This window comes from Cinclus cinclus, chromosome 1, assembly GCF_963662255.1.
Source record: "Cinclus cinclus chromosome 1, bCinCin1.1, whole genome shotgun sequence".
Taxonomy (NCBI): Eukaryota; Metazoa; Chordata; class Aves; order Passeriformes; family Cinclidae; genus Cinclus; species Cinclus cinclus.
In genome coordinates, this window is record NC_085046.1 from 92663658 (window position 1) to 92681953 (window position 18296).

The 18296-nt window shown below is 40.5% G+C and overlaps 1 protein-coding gene across 1 annotated transcript in view; it reads right to left on the reverse strand.

Annotated features, from left to right (window-relative positions):
• CARMIL1 (capping protein regulator and myosin 1 linker 1) overlaps window positions 1-18296 on the reverse strand; it is a 191067-nt gene that overhangs the window by 111004 nt on the left and 61767 nt on the right. Inside the window, exon 3 of the mRNA XM_062487400.1 lies at window positions 2079-2129. Within this exon, the coding sequence (XP_062343384.1) occupies window positions 2079-2129 (51 nt within the window). The remainder of the gene's footprint in view (window positions 1-2078; window positions 2130-18296) is intronic.

Sequence of the window (18296 nt, forward strand, 5' to 3'; positions counted from 1 at the left end):
AAAATTATATGTTTTTTAAATCCTCTTAAAAAGCTATGTGTGCCTCTCATTTAGTAACCTTTCAGATACCCAGACAGTTAATTTCATACTTTTCATTTTTTTCAACCAAAACTCATAATAAGTTGCACTATAAATACATTCACAGATCTGAATTACAATCCTACAAATATTTTATATGCTTATTTGTGGGCTGGATGACGCATTCAACATTTACTAATGTTGCAATTACATTTTATACAGACTGTAGCAAGAATTAGGTTTAAGTACTGTCCTTCCTTTCCATTCAGTCCATTTTGATTAGGGGGAATTAACTTACTGGACCAGAGTGTGAAGTTTAGAGGTGGCCATTGTAATATCTTTGCTCTAAAGATAATAGTGTGAGTTGGTACTGTAGTAAACCAACATCAATTCTTTTTAGCTTTGATCCTTGTTTAGTAGATACATCTCAACAGCATTGTTTAAGCAAAAGTATACCTTGGAATTGAATGCAGCAGTAACAGTTACTCAGAAATGGCCATCTCTAGGCATACTCAGTTTTGTTATAGGTCCCCAGACAAATAATGTGTCTTTGCTGGATGTGCTCAGCTGTCTTTTGAGCAGTTACTGGCCGAGAGTCACACAGAAGTTCTCAGGCTCAGAAAATACTACAGACATTAGAAAATTTACTCAGTTTTACTAACCCTGCTAGAATCCTGCATTTTCAACTATCCTAATAACTTTTCAGACATAAAAAGTTTAATTTTTACATAAATCACAAACACAGCTTCTCATTATCTTCCTTGTATTTGCTATCACCAAAATTACATTTCTACTAGTACAGAATACGTATTTTAGATTTTAATGAAAACAAAACCATTTTTCGACTAGGCAAATCTATTTAACTATTTCTGAGAATTGTCTGAAACACTCAACTAAACAGAGTTATCACTTAGCACTCCAAGCCTCAGCCTTCAAGAGCTTTTTGATGACTTATAATGGCTTTGCTATCGTTTAACAAGATCACAATTACCACCTATCATGTTGCCATTGCACTGATGTCTGAGCTATTCATCAACTGGATCTGTCTTTCCAAGTAAGCAGTCACAAAACCCTGTCTTAAAAAGCCCTGGCTGAAAACTGCAAACCAACAGACAACCAACTGGAGACATTCATGCTGCAGGGACGGGGTCATTGACTGAGGAAAATAAGTATCAGCAGAAATTCAAGCTGCAGTTCATCCTACCTGTCAGTCAGCATCTTCAAATTATAGCTAAGGATGGTCACATTTACCACTGAACACAACTGAAAACTTGGTATCAATAGTTCCATTGATGGATTCTGGTATTTCTATAAAGTGTGTACATATATATATATATATATATATATATATATATATATATATACACACACACACACACACACACGTCAAATACAACAAAATCAGATATGTGCCAAATTCCCGTTCACTGATTCCAAGCTGGACAAGAGATATTCTTCCACATCAGTCATTTTTATTCATGTGGAAATCACCTTTCTCTTCTACAACAATCATTATGAATTGTCACAAGCACAGAAAAAATACTTCGTTGGCATTGGCGAGGGAAGTTGCCACACTGCTTTTCAAAATGAATAGCAAAAATCATTAGAAAACAGTAGAATTTAATAAAACTCAACAGTTTCTGTCTCCAAATCAAATATAATCCTATCTGACATTACAAACACTAGAGGGAACAATGCCATCAGCTTGTTTGCACATAAACTGTCATTCTATAAAATTCATCACTCTCCTCTCACAGTTCTTCAAGTTGGAGTTTACAACACAGTTTTTCAGCCACTTGTATTCCTAGAAGTTAAAATTCCTCTGTAAAAGTGTGTGGGTGTGTATATATATATGCATATATGTATTGAAAAATTTATTTAAGGCATATGCTAACAGAAACACCATTCTAAGTCAAGACCATGCAGCACACCATTCCTCAATGATCTTTTCCTTTTAGCAGATGTACAAGTATAACTAAAATATGCTAATCTTTTGCTATTTAGTTTATGCAACTTTCAGTTGTTAGCCCAGAGTATTTATAGAAACACAGTGATTTTACCTTGGTGGGAATCCGAGATGTTAAAAGGAATGCCCGACATGATGCCAACACCTATTGAAAAAATAAAAAAGACCAGAATTTGTAAGAAACATTTCATATCTTAAAATATTATTTTCCAGGAAAATCCTGAAACCAGAGGGAAAAAGCAGAGTGAGTGTAGGTTCCCTCTGCTGTCATACACCGAAGGAAGCAAAACTGGGATCAGATCCAGTAGAACACACTGAAGAGACTGCTGCAATCTGATCAGCTGTAAGCTAGTTAGCACACCAGTGAACTGAAGAACTCTATTTAACCAGTCTCTCAAGATCATATAACAGAAATCCTAGCGACATTTTAAAAAGAAGCAAGGATGACAAGTCCTACCAGGAACATTTAAATGCAAAAAAATTATACAAAATTATAATGATATTAATAGCAATATAAGAGACTGTAAGCAAACGGGAGTTTTGGACACATTTAGGGCATTTCCAGAGTAAGAATACAAAGACTTCTCATTCATTGCACCTGAATTTCTCCTCCAGCAATGGCAATGGAAAAATTTAGACTAGTGAGACCAGTGACTCTGGGGGAAAAGCACAACAAAACTAATATTTTGGAAGCTACTGCTAATCGAAATGTAATACTTCTATATCATATCACTCCAATCTCCAGTAGCACATCCCACTCACAGATTTTACTCTTTGCAAAAGGAATGACTCATCTTGCAAAACTACAGTACTGTTTGTTGATTTACCCACAGAATTATCTGCTGTTGGCTGCATCTTCTTCCAGATTAAAAATAAAAGAAGGAAAGAAACTGTATTCAAGCACCTGCTTCAAAATCCCAGAGCATGTGCAGAGCTGTTCACACAGCTAGAACCTCCTGAACCCAGCCCTGCTCAGTACCCATGATCAAGCGATCAGGTTGACACAAAACACATTCCTCACTTAGAGAGGGAGAAGCAGGCTGAGAATGCTACCCAGCATCCAACTCTGAACACTGTTTGAACACTTCAGGGATTGGATTTCAGCCTCAGTTCCTCAGCTGAATCACATCTTGCTAAATCCTAAGAGCACCAGTGTTGAATATTAGCAGATTGTTCCAGGGTTGATATGATTAGACCCCGTGCTCTGGTTACCACTAGCGTACAGCCAAAGTGCTGCAGAATAACCCTCGCCTCCTGTAAGGCTCAACCTTCACTGAAGCCCCGTTATGACAGACTGGTCCTGTCACACAAATCTGCTTCATTTCCTTGCTCATGCATAGGGGAGAGACAGCCTCTTGTGCTCTCCTCCCAGCTACACCTACCCCAAGCGTCTCTTCCAGAGTCCAGCACAAAGAGAGAATGGAAGCGCCTACCCACGGGATTTTTCCCCTGCTCAGTCACAGTTTCCCCAGCCTAGAAGCAGCTTTCTCTCACAGCAATAAACCCTTGATCTTTTCCCTCCCTCACCCACCTCCTCAGGGCAGCCACACACAGTAGGTGCACACCACTCTCCTGGGAGCCTCTGGGTAAGATCACACCCATGCTCACAAAACAGCTTCACTTTCAGCAGGAGTGCCACTCTGACTCGTGAACCCAACCACAAACTGCCCGTGTCTTCTGAAGGGGAGGGGGAGGTGATGAGGCATCCTCCCTGCACTGGCATCACCAAAAAAACCTCTCCAGTATCACAGGCAGAGCCAGAGTTCTGGTCACTACACCTCAGATGCCCAAGTGAGACAGTCAGAGGAAAGGAAACTTTTTGAAGAACTGCTTTCCATATTTACCTTCTAGGTAGTGGTCAACAGCATTAGAGGTATGAGTGCTCTGAGTATGCCACCACAGTGGGACAGCTCATTACAGGAGAACCACATCACAGTCTTGGTCTAAAATATTTGCTCACATATACAGGCTCAAGCTATTGTAAGAGCCTAGAAAGGGTCGATTTAACATGACTACAGCACACATGAGCAGTCCAAACAGCAAAGTTAAATGTAAACCAGGTAACCAGAAGGTCCTAACAAAATTATGTTGGAAAAGAATGTTCCAGTAGAGCGCATGGCAGTGTACATTCTTGTGGCAGATATACCAATGACCTCAAAGTGATCTTTCTAAAACCAACAGAGCCGAAAAACCCGCTTACCTTAAGATGCATTTATGTACAAAGAAAAGGCCTGCTGTATAATGACAGTTCCCACTCAGCAGGTAAAGGGCTACTCTTGAGCAATAAGATGGCATACGAAAAAATAAAAAAAAAATAATTTTTAAAAAGCCTGAATTTTCTAATCCAGTTACATAAATTTCTACAGTTTTCACAGCTAAGACTCTCACAAAAAAAGTCAGAATTTGATTCTTACATAAAACCAATTGAAGAGAAGATTAATTATTACTGCAAAATTAATGACCCATCCTGACAACAGCAGGACAAGATTTTTTATTTTTTTTAACTTTTTTTACAATGGCAGAATGGGCTAAGATGAGGCCATTATTTATCACAGTTTGAGGTGTTAAAAACTGCAAGTACACACTGTGAACTTTGAAAGGGTCCACTTTGGTTTACTGCTGATGCTTTTTTCCTAGTATTTTCAAAATTTTACTGTGACATCTGCATTTTCACATCACCATTTTTGCTCACGTTTAGCAACAGGGTGGCCTGTACCCCAGTTCAACCTAAGACTTGCTGGATGAGCTGTGAAATAATGAATGGTGTGCTTTCAATGACTTCCTCCTCCTCAATAAGGCCTCAGTGCATAAACAAATAATGGCTCTTAGGACATGGCTCACCCATGTCTCTGTCAATTGGATTCTCCATGGCTGTTAGTACTTGCAAGGCCAACAGAACATGTACTGCAGTCTACTCAAAAACACGCACCACTCTAGTCCTTCCCTTGAGAAATGTGGTGCTGGTGCCAAAAGCAGAGTCACTGGAGGTATTTTCACACTGACAGTTCAAGTCCCCTCTTAAGAAATAAGTTATTTTTGTGAAGGAAGACCCAGGTCTCTGTGCATTCCTCTGACAAGAATAACAAATATGTATGTGATTGCACAATTGTCTAGGGCTTTCAGAAGCACCCAGGAGCACTGTTTTTCAGGAACAGGCAGATTCTAGATTTCCTGGGGTTTTTTTTATTTCTTCATACAAAGAAACTAAAAAGCAGAAGCAGCCACCCTTACTCTCAAGCAATCTTCAGGCATCTTACCAAGAAGGTTCTGCCACCTCAAGCAAAGAAGTGTCATGGTCAAAGTCACTTGGAAGTCCAGAGACTCAGAGCAGCAGATACCCTAACCCCAGGGATAACCTGGAACAAAGAGCTCCTTCCTGATGACTCACAACCATAAGGAATGTCAGCTGGGCATGGTGTATAATCCACCTTATCATCTGATAACAAAATGATCTCACCTGTTCACCTTCATGCATCACAACCCCACTCCTACACAACTGTTCTGTTTGGTCACCAGTAGTACTCAATTGTTAATAAAGTTAAAATATCTCAGCAAAAGACAAACACATGAAAGGTAAAGAAAGGGGCTCAGGAGTTAATTAATGCTTTATCACACCTATAAGCCAAAATGTTTGTGAGTGACTGATGCGAAGACAGCAAGTACACCCAGGTAACTTTTATACAGAGTACACAAACTGGCTGCTACTCCATGGAAAGGACAATAAAAGAGAAATGTATTTAGTTAATAGCAGCTTTGGTCTGTCTTCCTACTCTGCCTTTTTTAAGCATAAAATAGGATTATGTTTTGAATTTTAAATGACTCCTACTCACACACAAATACCCAAGTTGATGATTTCTCAATGTTTTTATCATTCTAAATTCTCTAGCACTCCCTACACTGCTCAGAATGTACATGAAACAAAATCCAGAAACATTCACCAAAAACATATCATGCAAATTATTATCTCCAGAGACTCATGGCCTACAAGGTCATCTTCTATTTACCAAAATACATAATATGTTTCAGCAAATAATGTAGATCCTCCATGAGCACATCAATATAACAAATATACAGATGCATTTTGTCATTTACTGTCAAAACCCTAGCCTTATTACCCATTTTAGCACTCTAAGTTAAATTAACAGGGCTGCACTGGATTAACCCAGCTGTCCCACCTGGCAGTCACTCTTGGGAAGATCACTAGAGAAACACAGCTCTGTGCTAATTGCATCTATTTTGCCAGACAAACCACAGCAACTGAAGCTAGCTTATCTGTACTTAAAGCAGTTTCAAATCCATAAGGAAATGAAAATCTCCTGAAAAACACCACTACCCTTTTTAAATGCCTAGGAATAAAGAGTTCTGGAAAACAGAGGGAGCATACTTGGGATTCGTGGCTAGATATGAAACAAAATGAAACCACCTTAGCACTTCATGGGCCTGGGAAGTTGAATGATGCTCCCACCACTCACTACCACAGATGTTTTGAAACTTCCTTCTCCTGAAATCTCAAAATAAAGATGATTAACCAAATATTTTTCCCTTGCTGGGAACTGATTGACATGGATACTTTAAAAAATCCCAAAACCCCAACTTTGTACTTTTTTGATCAACTGTTTCTTCAATTTTGCTTCTAAAAATGTACTCTCTGTACCTTTCCTTCTAGTTTCTTTAGCCCCTGGCATCTGCCATTTTGTCAGCCTCTAAATTGATTCAGTCTCTTCCATTACAATTTAGTTGAAGAAGAATTTGTAACAAGTTTGCTTATTTCTTATCACATTCTTATGATAGCTATCATCTTGAGAATGCCTTGAATCCAGAAGACAGTCATTTTTCTGTATATACCTCAGTTATACCATCCCCATTTATCTCATTATTCATTACCATTATTATTCAAAACATCATCCTTTTAAAGTTTCCACCTCTATTACTTCCTTTATGATTTCTCTCATAAGCTTCCCATTGCTACTGCTGACTCAATATCTAATGCACACACAATAACGTGAGGTAAAACAGCAGCACTAATACAGTTTTTGTTTTGTTAAAACACGGATGAATCAATACATGTTAGAGCATCCAGCCTCCCTCAGTCCCTGTAGGATCGACCATCCACCTCCCGGGTTGCAATCCTGATGTTGTAAATGCTTCATCCTGAAGCAAGTGGAGTTCGATTAGATAAAAGGCCCCTTTCAGCACCACGCTAGAGATATTAGAGCTGGGTTTGAGAGAGGTAGCTCCTGCTAAAAGCACTGAGCCTCTCTACACAAAGAGGCTAGCTGACATCCTGGAGGACTTTTTGGAGGGCTGATTAGCTCAGGCAGAGCAGGAACATGTATGCAGCATCATCTGAAATGGTGGCATCGCTTGGCACATGGTGGGTTTCTCTGCCAAGCACTGACACCAGTGAAAAAGCACAGCTCAGTCCCAATCTGAGGGCTTGCAGCACCACCACCTTCACCCACACAGCCCTCGCCGTTGAATTTGACTCTGATCATTTGGTCTCAACTACTTTTGAAGCTCCATCTATGATAAAACCATTGACAGAGCTTATTCACTCCTATTCCAAATGTCCCCTTATTTTTACACCAATACTAAAGCAGTCTTTTGCTGCTGAAGAAGTACTATTAGTAAAGGACTAGAGCATTTCAGTTCACACACAAAAAAAACCCAGTTTCTCCCTCCCTGAGCTGACCCTTAGTCAAGCTGAACACACTCCCAGGCTCACCTAAGTTGCTGGTGCCTGTGTGGCCAGCCAAACACCAAAACACAGCTAGGGGAGCTGCTGCTTGCATCAGTACAATTCTCTCCTGCCCAAGACAGGGGGAAGCTCTGCAGCACAAGTGGCTACCTCAGCCATCCCCATGAAGGGCTGCTCTGCTGCATGTTTCTCTGTTATCCTTCCTCAAGTCAACCACTTCTTCCTCAGCAAGGGCCCCTTACTGGAGCCATGGACAGAGTGTGAGCCTACCTGCCATGGGAATGCTGGGCAGATCACAGCTTTCCACTGGTCCTTACTGCCACCACACTACTTTATCAATTCAAGCCTGCCCTGAGTTATGAGTCAACAAATTCTGTATTTTCTGGATGGCAGAGGATGGGGAGCAGTTTTTAGCTGGGGTTTTTTGTTGTTGTTGTTTGGGGTTTTGGAGGTCTTTTTGGTTTTGTTTTTTTAATGTGTGCTCAAATATCAGATGAGATGCCAATAAATCTGCCGTGTTTAGAGAAGAGAAGCACCTTTCACATTACTGCAGGGAAAAATACAGGGGACACCACAAGATGGCACAATGGAGTGCCTCACACACATTTCCCTTTCAGCCCAAGTCAGAGGACCCACTAACAGAAATGCTTATCTAGCTCCTGGAAAGCTGTTCAAATCTGCAGAGCAATTTCTACTTCAGAGGCAGCTATGAACAAATCCTGCCTAGAAGACAGGTAAGAAAAAAGTACCCTTGTTTTAGAATTAATAACAACTAAGGCATGGACACTGAAAGATTTACCTAAAACAAAAAGGGAAGATGAAGTGGTAAAGCTTGGAAGAGAAGCTGGGAGTAAAAGGGTCCTAATTCTGATGTTTGAGAAGAAACAACATAGCTTGGAGGTTTATCAGGAAATTAAGGCAAATTTTCCAGACATAACTACATTTGTTTCAACAGCTCTAGCAGCACAAGCACTACCAGCATTGTCCTAGCCCTGTGAACTGTTTATTAAAGACACATGAATCAAATTGTGCTTCTTTATAACCTGTGAAGCACAAAGAAACATGAACACTTGCTATAACCCTGTCTGCAAGGAGCAAACAATCCAGTTATTTTATGAAAGGTGGGATTTCAGAAGAAATTGAGACGTGCTCACCTTTGGGCAGACATCACCTCTGGCAGCAACAGGACCCATGGACACTCCAGCTACCAAACCCTATCACTGGAGTAGGTTGGGATGCAGTCACCAGTGGTGGAGACTGGGACTGTCCTGATTTACAGATTTTACATTCAAAAGTTTTCTATCTTAGGCTATTAACCACCAAGCTGCTTGAGGAGGGGTAGCCACCTACTGCCTGTGTGTACAAGGCTCCCTTGTTCTAGTAACCAATCACTCATGAAACAGAGTTTCATGGCATTGTGAAAGATGTCCAACACAGAGCATTAAAGGCAACACAATCCTCTGCAGACTGCAAAGCTTCCTTGTCATCCTGCTTACCACCAGATAGTTCCCAACAACAAAAAACCATATAATGCTGTAAAACACTAAATACCAGAAGACCCACCTACCAGGTAATTTAAGTCTCCTCTGAGTCATAAAAATAGGAATCAGCAGCTGCATTTAAACAATTCAAAGTCCTCTCCATGGCACTGGACATAGCCAGGGCTGATCCCAGCTGAGGTAGAGGAGGGGAGTGGGCTCAACCACATACCTTCACTTGTAACTCATCTATAAGGGGTAACACCCCAAAGGGGCTCTCCTTCTCTGTACCTACATTACACAAAAACAGGTCACTAGCACATTGGTGTTAAAATACCTTTATTTCACTTTTTCTCCCTGCTTCTTCTCTTCTCTTCTCTTCTCTTCTCTTCTCTTCTCTTCTCTTCTCTTCTCTTCTCTTCTCTTCTCTTCTCTTCTCTTCTCTTCTCTTCTCTTCTCTTCTCTTCTCTTCTCTCCTCTCCTCTCCTCTCCTCTCCTCTCCTCTCCTCTCCTCTCCTCTCCTCTCCGTAGCCATTACACAGATTCAGTGCTGAAATTCAGGTTACAATGTGCCTCAGCAGGATACCTTCCCCAAATACTCACCTTTTACAAAGTTCTAGACCCCCAATACTTGTTTAAAAAGCGGGTTGGAAACACGCTGTTGACTTGTAATTCAGAACACCCTGGGCTCCAGCATTTTCTATGCAACAATTTTTTACACTTGTACTACTTGTCTCCATCACAAAAAGATCCTACAGGCACCCTTTAGAAAAAACCCTCTCATTACCTGTCCATGGTGTTTATAATAAGGAACACCCATACACCTTCCCTCTCCCTACACAGCTTCTTTCTGTGTTTACACACAGCAGTTAAAACTGGAAGCATTTTGGTGTGCTGCAAATGATGCTGTTTCTATGCAGAAGTAGCTGGAAATAGAGTTTGCTATTACAGTGCTTTTATTCTTATCTTCTTTAATTTCATCACTTAGAAATGCCAGATTAAACATTTTGCAGTGATCCTTAGTGATGGGATTTCTAAGTGTGTCACAGCAACCACACTGAAGAACTTAAAAAAACAGAAAACAAAACAAAAACTTCAGGTTCACAGGAAATGCAATTTGATCCACAACGTAAGCATTTTATAAGAAACTCCTCTACAGACATTCCTATTTGCTTTTAGCTACCAACAATTAAATAAAGATTCAATTACCAAAGTGCAATGCACTTAGCTACACTTAATATTCAAATAAATTAAATAAGCACAGTAAAACCATTTTCCTCAATAGCCACTGCTATAAACCACAGTTTCAAAAAAAAAGACCTTGGATAGCCCCAAGAGCTAAGGGCCAGAGAAAGATATCAGGTTAACAGATCTGTAGAATTAAGTCTTTTGCGTACTCTCCACGGCATAAACAAATTGAAACACAAACACAAACCAACGGGGGGAGAATCATAAAAACCCCCAAGCCAAAGCAGTTCTTTCCCAAATAAACCATTGCTGTGGGTGCAAGACAAAACCCTCTTCACCACTAGGTCCTGAGGGGATGTGAGATCATCTCCTCTACACTACTAGAAGAGCCTTATTGCTGTCCTCAGGTTGCAGTCTTGATTTCCTTTCTTCCTCTTGCTTCCCCACAGTACCCCTTTCCATCTCTATCATCTGTAAAGTACAAAGTACTCGCTGGAACAAACATGACTGTGACAACCACTTCATCCTTAATCACCAGGGCTATGCTGCAAGACTTAATCTTTATATACTTTGATATTTGAAGACCATCAGTCTTACTCAAGTAAGTAAGTGAGTGCTTAAGTGCTGAAACCAGCTACTTGGCCATTTAAAATCTTTAAAAGCCACCACTATACTCACAGCCCCCAAACTCAGATATTTTGTTATACTGCTTTACATTTAATATAATCTTTTTTACATCTAAAGAAATATTTTCTTTCACAGTTTAAAACACCTTCCAGAAATGGCAAAAAGGGAGCAAACTGCCCCCCTGTCCCTGCACAAGAAAGTGGGGCTAAAAAAGCAACTTCACCTTGCCCACTGCTATCCCTGCATGAATCAGGCAATGAAAGGGAGACCCCTTCCAGTATGGAGCTTTCCCATGCTCTTTATTATTTAAGTGGTGGGAGCTGAAGGTGGCTGGGGCATCCCCTGATGGCTTACCCAGGACCAACCACCCACTCAGCCGATGAGTAGCTACCATCTCTTGGAGAAAACTCACAATAGGTTCTCTGACATGCACTCTACTCTTACAGCCAGGGCAGCTAAATAACTGAGGTGTGAACAGTGTTCCCACTTTCTTGTCATGCAGGTGCATGATGCCAGATGCATTTCTTTCTTAGGAAATTCTGCACCAGACAAAGTCCCCTCCTTGCTCCCACTCTTTATCTAACAGGCAAGAAACCCAGCAACCAGGCCAGCTTCAGGCAGTGACAAAGGTGATTGCATCTGGCATCCCCTTAGATAGAAATTCAGGAATTGTCACATTCCTGAAAAGCAATTTTGCCTCCAACATGCTACACAAAAAACATTTGGCAGTCTACCCCACTCTCCAAATGTACACTGTCTTGTCTACCTAAGAAGTACAGGCTGCATTGGCTGGGCAAATACCACTAAGTAACCATTGAGGGAGGGCTCTTTTTCCTTACACTGATTTTTAGAAGTCTTATGATGTCAATTATCTAATGCTATTAACTATTAAAAATTAATATGCTCCAATTCAATAAAAAATCCATTTTCATAATTTCTGGTTTTGCAAAGGTTTTTGAGTGTATCACACTAATATTGCCTGTGTTACTTATGCAGCTTCTTACAGTATATTAACCTGTAAAAATGCATGTAATAACAAAACATCCCCATTTGTCTGAGAACAACATCAATTTCTAACAGCCAAATGGAAAAAGCAAACAAACAAACAAAGCCAGAAACCATGCTCAAAAAGAAGGAAATTACAATTCACTGACTGGAAAAACCAATAAATGATTCTGCTCTTCAAATTCAGAAGTATAACAACTGCTGCAACTTGGTAGCCAACATTCAGTATCAAGTTACTCCTTGCTACACTAAGAATTTCACTAGTTTTTAAACTACCTATGCCTCTGAAAATCCGGGGGAAAAAATCAGCTTGGTTCCCCAGAAAACCTTCACAAGATTCTGATGTAGAAGTCTTTTAAGTCAAACTCAGAACAGTTTTGTGTGTGAATTTTGCTTTTATAAGCACTGATCCACGTGCTTGATGCTACTTAACCATTGCTCATTTCAGAACACAAGAGTCTGAAGCAGAGGAAGAGAGCTTTTAAAAGCTTACTTCACTATATTATTCTAAATTGTGAACTCTGCTTGTCAGAGCAAGGTACAGAAGTGTAGAGTGAACCAGATCCTCCTGGGCTTTATCATTTTATCCAGAGTAATGATTTAGAAGCTTCTCAGTTTGTGGACTATCTTAATTTACTCTATGGAGCAATAGCACAATCTGCCAAAAAGGAAAATAAACCTGAGAATGATGGCCTTTGCTCTTTTTAGATAGGTTTCAAACCACCACCATCTATTTAAGTTTAGTTTGTAAGAACAAGGCTTGCAAGTGCATTTTTAAGTTTATGCCAGTTTTAAAGTATGCCATTAATACACACATACCAGTTTAGCTAAATTTGCTTCTAATGTAACTATCATCCTTAGCTTAAATTCACAGTAACACTGATTAACTACTGCTGGAGTTATACATCAACCTTTTCAATAAAATCACCTGCATTCAGTCAGTTTTGCTGGTATTTTCACAGAAGTCAGAAAGAAAAATGTCATTCAGTTATGCTGCCTAAATAACTGATTAATGTGTGCTTATCACAATTTTTCTACCCACTTCTTGTTTATCATCTCTTCTGAAGATCTTCAGTTGCTTCAAGTTCTAAATGTTTTCTTCTTTTGTTGAGCTTTGATACTTATATCAACACAGGAGTTTTGTACAATTAAAATTAGAAGTTTTAAAGAAATCACTATAAAGATTTTTAATTACATGGCTAATCTCCCAAACATGCCATAAATAAATAATCAGTGTCTTGTTAGCAGGTTTGCACAAAATTTCACCCAACAGACTATCAGATTTATGGAAGATTTGAACCCTGCCCACGCGCAAACACTTGTATTACTGAATAGTTAACTTCATTATTCAGATGAGAACATTACTGATGTCAGTAAAGCACAGCCATCAAAAATCAAAACCTCCCACCCACAACTGCAACACTGAAAAGAGATCCCAGCTTCATCTTTTATGTCTTCTGTGTCAGGGTCCTGTAATCACTCAATTTGTCTACATCATTGTTTCTCATTTTCTTGAAGGCTAGATACAGATGTCTCCTCTTTTCCTTCCTTAAATCCTAGCATTTCTCACACAAGTGCACCAAGAAATGAAGACAAGGAACAGAAAGCATCATCCACTTCCGCATGCCTGTGATGGAATGACTTTTCAAATTCAGTTGCATGGCAGAGCTCACACCAGTTCTGAAAAGGCCACTACCTCCCCTTTGCTCATAAATTAGATGGGAACTATATTCTGTCTTCAGGTATAGATTCTCCTAAAGCAGAGGTCAAGGGAGATGGAAACAATGGGGCACTCTATTGACATCTGCTCCAGGCTGAGAAAAGAAGCTCCAGGAGACACTGCTTTGCTCAAGTTAAAAAAGCAAGTGTGCTTACTGCCCAACATATGTAACAGAAAAAAACCAAAATCTGTCCTTTTGCCTCAAACAATCGCATCATCATGATCATAAAGTACATTTTTAATTAGGCCAGGCCTACCCTAGAAGCTGTTAAAATACACAGACATGTAATTAAGGCCCTAATCCAAAAATGCAGGTGGCAGAAGCAAGTAGATATAACCCTTTCAAGAAGGGATGCCAAATACCAGTGTTTCAAAATAATGTAACTATGCCCACTCATTGCATGATAAAGACCACAGTGTTTCATCCAACAATATCAGCATCGAGCTTGTAACCTCAGCTCCTCTCAATCTGATGCCTCAGTTTCAGAAGCTAAGCATCTGCTGTGGTTGCTAATAAAAACTCTGAAGAATACTGCTTTCAAATATGCAAAAGTGGGTGGGGGAGAGGGGGCAGTTTCACTTTCCCGCAGCCACATCAAGATACATAACAGCTTTCAAAGTACATTACTGACTCACTCCTGGTAAAAATCAATCAATTCTATGACATTTCTGGAGCCTGGTAAATTAGCTAGAAAAAACACCAGCTTCTCTGGCTCCTTGGGGTTCACAGTATGTGAGCTGACCCTGGCTGTAACAATCATGTCCCTATAAAGAAATGATGAAGGAATCACAACTGTCTGGAAACACTGGCAGTCAAAAATACGCCTTCCAAGGGGGTCAAAGCCTATAGACCACAAGCATCAAGGAGCCCTGCATAGAGCCAGTGCAGCAACAGCGAGGTCACCAAAAAAAAGTGAGGTCACCAAAGGCAGATGTGATGTAAAACACAGCCACACAGGGAGAAGCATCAGCTCTCCTAATAGGGTATCATTAGTGGGGAGGGGAACATGAAAAGGATACTTCCCTGCAATCAAAGCAGAAAGAGGATTTAATACAAAGTAAAAACACTACAGAAGTGAAAAATGGCAAGATAATTCACTTTAAGGACTAGCATAAGAGTTTTTTCTCTTCATTCAATTTCTAGTCTCTGCCAAGTTTCTGCTTCCAGCAGGCAGCATAATCCATCCAAAGACTTCAATATCACACAAAAATCTTCATTGTTAAGGACAGTGATTTTTATTTATACTGTCTGAAGTTGCTACTTGCCGGCAACCTGCCAACTTTCTGGGGCAGAACTGGTAAGAAGTAAAATCAGGCTGAGGCTGAGCAACTGCTTCAGCTGTGGTTCTGTAAGATTTGTTCTATGTAGAAACAAGAGAGATTACATTTGCACAGAGCAAGTTATGTTGCAAAACATTTCCAGTTGCATCTGGAAAGCCTGGGCAGCTCTGCAGCTCTGCTGCATGATAACAGCTCTGCTCATGCTCACCCAACATGCATGAGACACGCTACGCTTCCTTGCATGAGACAGGCAGGTCATGCAAGACATGATGGATTCTGGCTATTGAGTTCAGGTAAACTTCAAAGAGTAGCTGTGATACCCAGAGACCCAGCACCCATGGTTTCACCTGGATCACCAAAGCCATGGAAATCCAGGAGAAATGCACCATATCTACCTTCCATACTCTACCAAGTTCTGGCTTCCCCCTACCCTAAGTGCCATCAGGTACCTTTACTGGAGAAACTCAAATGCATGGGAGTTGCCAAGATTGAGGACAGAGCTTCACAAAAGGGTTAATCTGTGCCAAGTCAAGCAGTCCTGATTTAAAAGCTGTGAACACCTGACACCAACTAGGGACTGAGCTCTCTCCCAAAGGCAAGTTTACCCTGGACTAAATTTGTCACCTTTCATATGCCTATGTTGCAGTTCTAGTACACTGAATTCTTACTTATCAAATGCACAGCCTGCCCTTTTGTCTGCAGCTGCTTCAGTGCTATTTGCACCATGTTTCTGCCTGGAGGTTTGTCCCTCTGCTCCTGCGCCCATAGCTTGAGAAGCTCATAATTGGCAGATCTGGGACACTAAATAATTCTTAGTGAAAGCCAGGAAGCTTCTGAAACCAACAAACAAGACAAAAAGCATCTTAGTTGGGGATGTGTGTATGTGTAATGAATGAAAAGCAGTGGTAACATAAAACTGTGAAAATATTTCTTTCCAGGTCACTTTTACCATGGAACGTGTTTTGATTCTCTAAATTCACTCTGTTGATGTTTTAAACCCACCCCTTTTCATTAGCAAATGCATAGATGGCTGCAGAGCCACACTTTAAATGAGACAGAGCTGTGTTCTATTCCAGACTGTTAGTTTTTAAATGTCATCCCTTGCAGTGCATTTACTCCTGTGTACATACAGCTAGTACTGCCTTCATAATGGAGCAGTGATTCAAGTGTTTTCTGGTCCATTCTAACAAACTAACACAGAGAGACTACAAATACGAGGTAACCAACAGTTTTAGAGAAGCAAAAAAAAACCATACTGGTTTGTGTTTAATTTGTTGATTCCTGGAGAAGAAAGAAACCTTTTGAACCTACAAACAAATGAGGCCATCTGAAAAGTATGAAGGAAAGGATAAGACTTAAAAACTAATGTATTTAAAAGACCCAAACTAACTAAAAATTATAATCAGTACTATCTCCACAACCCATAAAACTGGTACCTTTCTGCTACAACTTCAGAAATCAATTTTGTAATTGAAATACAGCCAACAAATCTATATAGCACACACACAAAAGGAACACTAGAATTCAACAATCTTCTCTGTCTTACCCTTGTTATTAGTTAAAACAGATGGCAGTGGGGGTGGTAATAGCTGCATACAATTTGGGACAGTAAAGAGGAAGACATCAAGTTTTATAACGGTCACACAAATACATGGTACCTATTTTTCTAAGCACATATTCACACAGAAATATCTGAGGATGATCCAGCATTAGAAACAGAGTCTACCTCCTCTTTTATGCATGTAAACTGCTCTCTTCCAAGACCAAACTACATCCACTAGATCATTGGTAACCAGTGGGAAATTTAAATCATTCAATCAATGATGAAAAATCTCCTTATTCTTAAAAAGGGGAACTAAATTAATACCCTGGAATAATACATAAAACTGCTTGCAAAGCAAGGAGCACTGTGTCAGACTTGGCACTCCACATTCATGAATCCACATGGCCACACTTGCACAAAGCAGGCAGAAAGTGAGGGAAATCAATTAGAAGTGAAAAGGCCCTATGCACGTGCCAAAAATGCAGCCTTAGGATGCAGCTGTGTATCCCATCTAATCCAGCGTAACACAGCTAACCCAGAGAGGCTGAGCCCACTCCCCCCCAGTTCCATCATGCTGAAGGGCACTTCCAAAGCCACCCAGCTGCTCAGGTAGGCTGAGGGGCTCCCACCGTGTGCACACACGCTGAATCTGTTCTCCAGCACCTGACATAGGTGTCTATTGCTGTGTCAATGCTACAAACCCCGAGTGGGGAGCTGTAACCTCTGCCAAAGGGGCAGGTGGCAAAGAGAAATGGAAACTTCCTAGAATGGACATAGCTGGCTCAGCCAGAGAAGGAGGAGGAGGAGACTAACTTTTCTTTAGGAAAGACCAGCCATGAGATGGGGATCATTACTGCAGGAAAGAGCAGGAGAGGAAGGGCAGTGTAATTAAGCACCTAGTGATGCACCACAGCTGCATGACTTTGAGTCATCCTGTGGTCCAGGTAAATAGACCCAGCCCTGGCAGCCCTGTGCTGGCAGCTCACCCCCAGCATCCTACCAGACACACACAGATCATTTGGAGATGCATCTGCTGATAAATCAGGCAAAGCTGCTCCCAGCTGAAAGGGCAGCACAGGCATGGTGGATGTTCCTGAAGGACAAACAAATGCTGGAGGCCAGTAAGACAGAACACCAGAGCACTTAAGTAGCAGAGTAACAAGCCCACACAAGGGTTTATGTATTTGTTTAACCCTCTCACTAGAACAATCACCGCCATTTGGCAGAATAACCTTAAATAAATAAAATGCTTCCTACAGTGAATGAAAACCAAAAATGCTGCATGAACTTGTACTCAACTTTTCAGAACAACCAGAAGAAACTCCAGCTCTCCTGACACTGTGCTAGCACCCATCCTTTCTTTAATAGCTGTTACCTCTCATCTTTATTAATCAGGGACCTGTTCAAAGTATCCACAACATGAGCTCCAAATTTCAGTTTAAGAGTTAACTTGTACAAAGAAGCTAACACTTGTTCTGTCAGTCCTTGCTCACTCTTGGGAAAAAGGAAGCAACTCAGACATGTTGCAAAACTGCTCATCGGCTCCGTCAAAGAGCTCAAGCAGTAATTGGAAAACTAATATCACTGCTTCAAATATGTGCAAAAATACACAGTACAAGGCCCATTAAGAGGATAGATGAGGAGACAGACATGCAACTCCTCTCACTGTCAGGGCCTCTTCAGAATAATTTAATGCAGGATCCAAAGAAAATGTCCTCCCCCGTGTATTGATGCTAATTCACAGAATTAAAAAGCAAACCTAAGAATGCTGA